This window comes from Saccostrea cucullata, unplaced genomic scaffold, assembly GCF_032062105.1.
Source record: "Saccostrea cucullata isolate Sc308-1 unplaced genomic scaffold, CSIRO_AGI_Scuc_v1 ctg16249, whole genome shotgun sequence".
Lineage (NCBI taxonomy): Eukaryota > Metazoa > Mollusca > Bivalvia > Ostreida > Ostreidae > Saccostrea > Saccostrea cuccullata.
The window spans coordinates 5,480-13,098 of NW_026941002.1; the positions used below are offsets into that span (position 1 = coordinate 5,480).

Sequence of the window (7,619 nt, forward strand, 5' to 3'; positions counted from 1 at the left end):
ATTCACACCTTTGTATATCAACTGGTCAGTCAGGCATAATTTTTGTCACCAATTAACTGTAACGACAGTCGCCAGGCAGTACTTCAGTATAACCGTTATGAAAACAACTCATTATCACCTGTGGGGACCGATCAATGGCTTCAATATAAGCGATATTTCAATATAGCCGATTTCAATATAACCGTTATTTTGATGCAAAGAATATGAGAGTTTAAAACTGGGGATTTATTTTCATTTCAAAATAAGCGGAATTTCAAAATAAGCGGGTTCAATATAAGTGGAGTAAGCTGTAATCCATAACTTATTGCAGGTAGCAATAATATGTAAAATATAAGTAAACGCTCAATGCGTAGTCCAGGTATTTAATCGCCCTCTGCAATTTACTCTCTCCTTGGAAATCAAAAGTCAGTATCGGTTTAAATTTTATTTACACATAATCGTAGTTAAGAATCATCCAAAATCAACACATTAAAACACTGTATAATTAATCTTGAAACAATATTTGAGCGAAGTATATCCCAACAGAACTATATCAAAACTGTCTTACGACCGTCCCAGTATCAAATAAGTACCTGTATATATACTAAATGACCATCACTCCTAAGGAATGATGGGGTATAAACAAATGACCGTCACTCCTAATGAGTGACCGGGCGTAAACAAACTATTCTAAAAATAGAACGAGTGACCGGAGTTATATAAATACTGCAGAATATTAAATAAACAAATAAAATAATAAATTTAGAAAAAGACTGACTTAAAAATACCTAACAGTAGCTTTCCGGTCTGTCAATATATTATTTTTTCGGAGAGCTACAGTAGCCCTTTTCACAAAAAATCTTACAACTAAGATTATTTTTTTCCAATTCTTCTATATGTACCTAAATTGTAGTAGGTTACAAAAAATCTTATATTTCTATTACGTTACAGTAAACTGAATTATTCGTCTGAAATAATAATTTTCTTTATTAACCAAAGAAATAGCTCTTGGAAGAAACATAACACGTTTTCATTTTTTTCAGGATGGCAAAGATTGGAACATTCTTTGACCCGGTGGTTACAAAGACTTGGAGCAAACAGCAGACCTGGAAACAGGCTAGGTCCTCCTTCATCTGGTGTATCGTCAACCTCTGTCTGGCCATATTCATGTATTTAGAACTGTAAGAAAATATAATTAACTAAGGTGGACTTATTGTCACTATTCTTGTAAGAGGGTTATTTTGTACTATTTTCAGTCTGTGGTATGAACCGATCCAAGAAGTAATATCCTACATGAAAATGTGAAATGTAAATGTTAAATTTAGACAAAAAGAGCATGGTAATTCAAGAATTTAAGGACACTTTACATTGCGACAAGTTTTCATGAGGGCACTTTTTAACTTCTTTGAAATAATAAGCATTTACGTACATGCACTTCCCATACTTTAATGATCTTTTTGTCCCCAGCTTGAAAAGTGGGGGATATTAATTTGGGTCTATCCGTCCGTCTGTCTTTCTGTCTGTCTGTAACGCTTTCGTTTCTGATATCTCGAGAACCCTTTGAGGTTTCGCAATGAAATTTTGCATAGCAACTCCCTATGGACTAAAGAAGAACCCTATTGATTTTGATGTCGAAAGGTCAAAGGTCAAGGACATAAATTCGCAAATTCTGTCTTTTATAACACTTTCGTTTCCGCGCAATATCTCGAGAACTCTTTGAGCTTTTGCAATGAAATTTTACATAACAACTCCCTGTGGCCGAAGGAAGACCCCTATTGATTTTGAGGTCAAAAGGTCATACATTCTGTCTGTATGAAACACTATTATTTCTGAGCGAAATTTCAAGAAGATTTTGAGCTTTTGTAATGTAATTTTATACCAAAACTCCCTAGGACCTCTCTCACCCCTCTCAAAGTGTCCCGCCTCGTTTGTTTTGTTAGTATTTATTGTATTACGTGTCGCTATTTTTACCACAGGGGCATGAGGAGAGTTTTTACGTATAAAACAGGTTCTCGGTGGACTTTATATTCTTATTACATCTATTAGAACTGTTTAATAAAGGTTAAATTAGATATCATGCATTGTGTAAAATTTTGACAATATCGAATGTGAATATATACATGTATGTGACTTCATCTTTGCATATAATTTTTGCTAGTTTAAAGCGCCTCTGTGGTCTAGTGGTATGTCTCTCGCTCTAAATGTGAGAGGGCGCGGGTTCGCATCCCGGGCGAACAAAATTTTTTTTTTTTCCGAAATACTTTTTTTTTTTAAAATAAATGATAGTATTCATGTGAAATGAAAAATTTATGAGGTCTGGCTTGTACAAACTCATAAAATCATCATTACAGTGTGATAAATATTCCCTATAAAAAGAATCTTCTATACACATAATACAGAATAAGCAATCAAACCTTTATATCCATATTGGCATATTTTATTCGCTTCAGTATACATGTATACATTTAATAATTCTACAAATTCAGTCAAGGGGATCTGACCCCCCCCCCCACCCCCGAACTGCGCATGGTTTACTTTTTCCCTAAGCGGGGGACACAAATTCTCTGAATTAGCTTGTTTTATTGTAAATGTAATATTTATTCATACAAGTAATTAAAAAATAAATTCATAAATCTTTATAAATTAATTTTTCAGAAGAATAGATAATTTGATAAAGTTGATGCTTTTGTGTTTGGTTTTTTGTACAGTGATCGTAATAAGTAAAATATTGTCATTTATTGCTTTTGTATTAATTGATTCAATACATTATCATTACAGGACAATATTTGGAATAAGAAGTCAATTTAACTTGAAGACACCCATATTTTGGTACATAGGTAAAGGTTTTTTTCTGCACCATTTCATAATTGTACATCTCTCAGTTTTAAGCAATATTACTACTTTCTTTTGCTTTTTTGAAATAGAGAAAAACTACAAATTGTATGGTCATTATTTACCCCTGGCTCAAATCAGCAGTAATTGATTACTTGATAAATGTGTCTAGATTTCTGGTGAATGTATATGCAAAAATACACATTTGAATGTACATAATCATGATGTAAGGTGTAAAAATTTTATACCCATACTTGAAAATCTGGAGGGGATATGAGTAGAAGCAAATTGTTCTGTATTTGCCTTTATTATTTTACAGAATGTGTGATTGCTCTGTTACTGCTGCTGAACACAGTTTTCGATTTCTGTACATATCTACGACCCTTTGTTTCCTCAACCTCAGTGGATCTGACCCTAGAACAAAAACAACTACTAGCTATCAAAGACACAGGTGTGTATAATAACACTTTGAGGATTATGTTTACATAATATTGTAACTATTGTTAACACCCCCCCCCCAAAAAAAAATAAATAAATAAAAAATTGACTTTCCACAAGTGTCACAGATTCAAAGCACAAGTTGGTACATACATTAAATCATTCTGAAAATTCCATTTAAACTTTAATTGATGTATGGAAATTTGTTTATAAAAATTTGTAAATTGATATAATTTTTTTCCCCTTTTCTATGGGGGATGCAGATCTAGGATTTAAGGTGTCTCCTCAGAAGTCCCCGGGGTCTCCGTCCAGTGAGGGAAGCCTAGTGTTCTCCGTGTCCACCCCCACCGCTCAGTCCAGCTCGTCTAGCGGGAGGCTGACCCCCACAAACCTGGGGTCAGGGTCCCTTAACTACAGCAGCCAATCCATCACCTACTCACCATACTCCTCCCAGGGCAGTTTTGACAGGGTAATGTATTTAGTATTCATAGTTTTGTTGGCAGAAAAATTGTTTTAAAAAGTAGTTCCTTTCAGTTAAGCAAAAAAGCAGCTTAGCTAGAACTGTTAGCATTGATACGTACCTATGCTTGCCTTGTCTTGTTTATGGCATAGTCCGTGTCATTCATGATGATTCTTATTATTAGATCTACATTCTTTTTAATTTCAAAATTAAATAAAATTCTATTTGTATGTATATTTTTTTACTTTCAATCTGAAATGGTTGTCATTTTTTTCCTAAACAGGGATCACACAGTGGAACAATAGGAACACCTTTCTCACAATTTTCTACGAGTCCTGGAATGTCTGCATACAGCCCAAACTTGTCTGGATACAGCCCCAATGTCTCAGGCTACAGTCCACAGATAGTCGGATACAATCCAAATCTGTCTGGATATAGTCCAAATGTATCCGGATACAGTCCTAATTTATCTGGATACAGCCCAAATTTATCAGGATATAGTCCCAACTTATCCAGTTACAGTCCGAATCCATCTGGATACAGTCCAAATATGTCAAGTTATAGTCCAGGGACTGTGTTTACACCTAGTCCTAATGTGTCTGGATTTACTCATCATATGTCAGGGTATTCCCCTAATTTGTCTGGATTTATGTCAGGATCACCAGGGATGACTGGAATAGCAGACACCAGTGGGCTTAGATCCAGACATTCCCTGTCACAAACCATGAAAAATGCTGCAGGTAAGTATTTAAAAGGTGGTTGAATTACAAAAATCTTTTATTCTGAGTTCTGTTTAAGAATTAGACAAGAAATACAAGTTTGAAGCATTTATTTTTCTTTTCTTGAGTAGCATCTTCATCATTGGACAGAATTACAGATCTTCATTCACTTAGCAAGTACCTCAAAGAACATGATGAAAAAGAGTTTATCAAAGCAGCCATCAGTAAGCTAAAACCTTAAGTAATACTGAATAATTATGCATAAAGATTAAGAAAAAAAGTAGTTAGATGTATTTGCTTTTTGCTAAAACCTATTAGCAGTTGAAACCTCTGATCAGCTAAAACCTATTAAGAGTTGAAACCTCTGATCAGCTAATCAAGAAATTTTTTTACAAAAAAATTTTTAATTTTATTTTACATTTTTATTTTTTTTTAGGTTCGCCAGAGAATTCTGGTGGCTCTTCCTTCTGGAATTATGGACGGTCGGCCATGGACTATACCCACGTACTTAAAAAGTATGTCTATCAGCTGGCCAGTCGCTCCTCCCACTCCTCAGCCACGCCCAATGTCGACAACGACCAATCAAACTCCTTCAGTGGGGATGATGTAAGTTATTGATTTGATTTGAACACATTTTATTAAGTTATAACATATAAACGGATTGGGTAGCAATTATATCCTTTATGACCCCTCTCCACAATGCACAGTGAAAGTTATTGTAGGAATCATCAATAATTGGATAATAATTATTGAATATGAAAAGATGCTGATAATAATATTCATTCTTGTGATTGGTTGGTTGTCAGTGCCTACCATAAATATGATATTTTCGAAAAAATAGCATCTTTATACTGGGCAGTTATATGTGTCTTGTCATGGTTGCACATCATTTGGAGGCTTAAGATTTGATCGTTTTCATTTTAGTTTTAATGCATGAACACAACTTGGATTTTTTTTATTTTCAAAATAAATGACACAAGTTAGATTTGTTTTGCAAATTTCAAAAGTTTAATGTATAAACAAAAGTATTTGTACTGTTAAAAAAAAATCAACTTCAGCATTTCAGACATTGCTTTTATATTGACTTTTCCAAACTATCACAGATATTTTGGATTGAGTGCGGTTTTTTTGTGTAATGTATATTATTTACATGTAGGTGTGGAGTAAAAGAGGAGTGACAGAAGATGACCTCTTTCTGTGGACAGAGAGATTGAGAAAGGTAGGAGTTATTGTTCTTGTTAAGACAAGGGATCTTAGTTCATACCGTTTAAAATATATTTGTACCAATAGTGGCCCCCTTAACTTTGAATTAGCGAATAGATAAAGTTGTTTTAAGTTGTGTATATACTTTAATTGTGAACTTGTTTTTTTTAATGTTTTTTTTTTGGGGGGTGGGTGGGTAATACAAGTTTAATAATAGGGTATTAAACACTGATTTTGATTGTATATCATAATATGTATTGCTGATACATATTTTTTTCTTTTGAATTTAGTGGATATGCCAGACCATTGTAGCTCCCCTTAGAAAGGAAATAGAGGAAGTAAATGCTGGCCTGCGGAGAATAGGATCTGAGGACACAGAAATAGGGGGTAGGGTTTCTAATGTGTAATGTTGTACATTGTATATGATAAAGACTTCACTTATGGAGGGGTTGGAGGTCCTACAATATATATGCCTCAACAGGGTTCGACACTAACGGTAGCCCGCTGGCCCGGGACAACTGAATATTGAGGTTGGGCTACCAAACATGCCTTTAAACTTGCCCTGCAGGGCTACTGAGAATTTTACTAAATACTCACTCAGAGCAACAAAAATAATTATCAATTACACACAATGTATCTAATAATTATTAAATCTATTTTCAAACGTTTACAATTATTTTTTTTTGTATGTCAAAATTGTAAAATTTAAAGGTGATTCGAAATACCCAAAATGATTATATATGTGGACTTTTTCGAATAGAAGAATGTCTAAGGTACAGTCATAGAGTGGCATATAATTTCTACCCAAAATACAACCAGAATGCAGGATTTGGCATCTCTATTTTCAAAATTTTCCGGGGGAGGCCCCCCGTACCCCCACCAGCAGGAGGGGAAAACCCCTCCCGCACCTACCCCCCTCGTCGCTTCGCGACTCGGCCACCGGCCTTCGGCTGCTGGACAACTAATACATGAACAGGGCTAGTAGAAATTCAAAATGGTTAGCCCTGCTGACAACTATGGTTTAAAAGTTAGTGTCGATCCCTGCTCAAGTTAGAATAATCTAACTGTGTCTCGGTACAAGCCCTCGCCACAGTTAGAATACCTCCCATAGACTCACAATGTAGCAAAAATTGAAGAATCGCTCCGAAACGATTTGGAAGGACATAAAAAAATTTGCAGTCAAAATAACTGCCAAATTAATTGTAACAAACCTTTTTTGAGGTTGCATATGCATTTAAACCTAAGATACAAACAAAATAAAGACAAGAATTCAACCAATTTTCTCAACGTCTTTTTTTCGCTTCGAATTTACGCGCCATGTTTGCATTCAGAACTCTCTAGATTGTTCTTAGTAAATGCGCAGAGTACGAGTTATTGCCCGTGTTTCTTTTGCTACATTACAGCTACACGGAACGAATTCTATCGTTAAACCGGGTCCGTAGGACATTTATCATTTAAACGATAGAACATTCTATCTACCGATAATATGCTTCTAGTAGCTACTGTAAACCAAATTTTATCCGTTCCATCCTTTATTCAGGATTCACAAATTGAAATCAATCTGCAACAAATAATTTTTGTGACTGAGGAAATATTCTTTACAACAAATACATGTACAAAGCAAAATGAATGGTTCACAACAATTAATATTTGCGAGCTAAAATATGTCATGAAACTCACAGATATTTAAGAAGAAAAATAGTTGGTTTGCAATATTTAGATTCAATATACACATCATTAAATGGGATAGGAATAAAATTGTTATTCTAACGATTTTATGTAAAAGAGTCATTTAGAGATAATAAGTATTCAAAAAAATAAGGAATATAACGTAATTAAAGACAAAATTCCGATTTTATGATTGATGCATCACATATCTTTCTGATCTTAACCATTTACAGAAGTTGGAGTTTCCACTCTAAAGCAGCTGGCTTTGACTAAAGGTCCTTATGTGCCAACATTAAATGCAGTTGTTCCATATCTGGACT

General features: G+C 34.5%; 1 protein-coding gene across 1 annotated transcript; it reads left to right on the top strand.

The window, feature by feature from the left end:
• Positions 1 to 1,022: 1,022 nt before the first annotated feature.
• Positions 1,023 to 7,616, top strand: LOC134256909 (transmembrane protein 209-like; the record flags this gene model as incomplete). Its single annotated transcript, XM_062739587.1, has 10 exons — positions 1,023 to 1,160; positions 2,758 to 2,816; positions 3,131 to 3,262; positions 3,513 to 3,718; positions 3,993 to 4,449; positions 4,560 to 4,652; positions 4,865 to 5,034; positions 5,585 to 5,647; positions 5,922 to 6,018; positions 7,533 to 7,616. Coding segments are annotated over exons 1-10 (1,498 nt in total), but the record flags the coding sequence as incomplete, so codon positions are not given.
• Between the last annotated feature and the right edge of the window lie 3 nt (positions 7,617 to 7,619).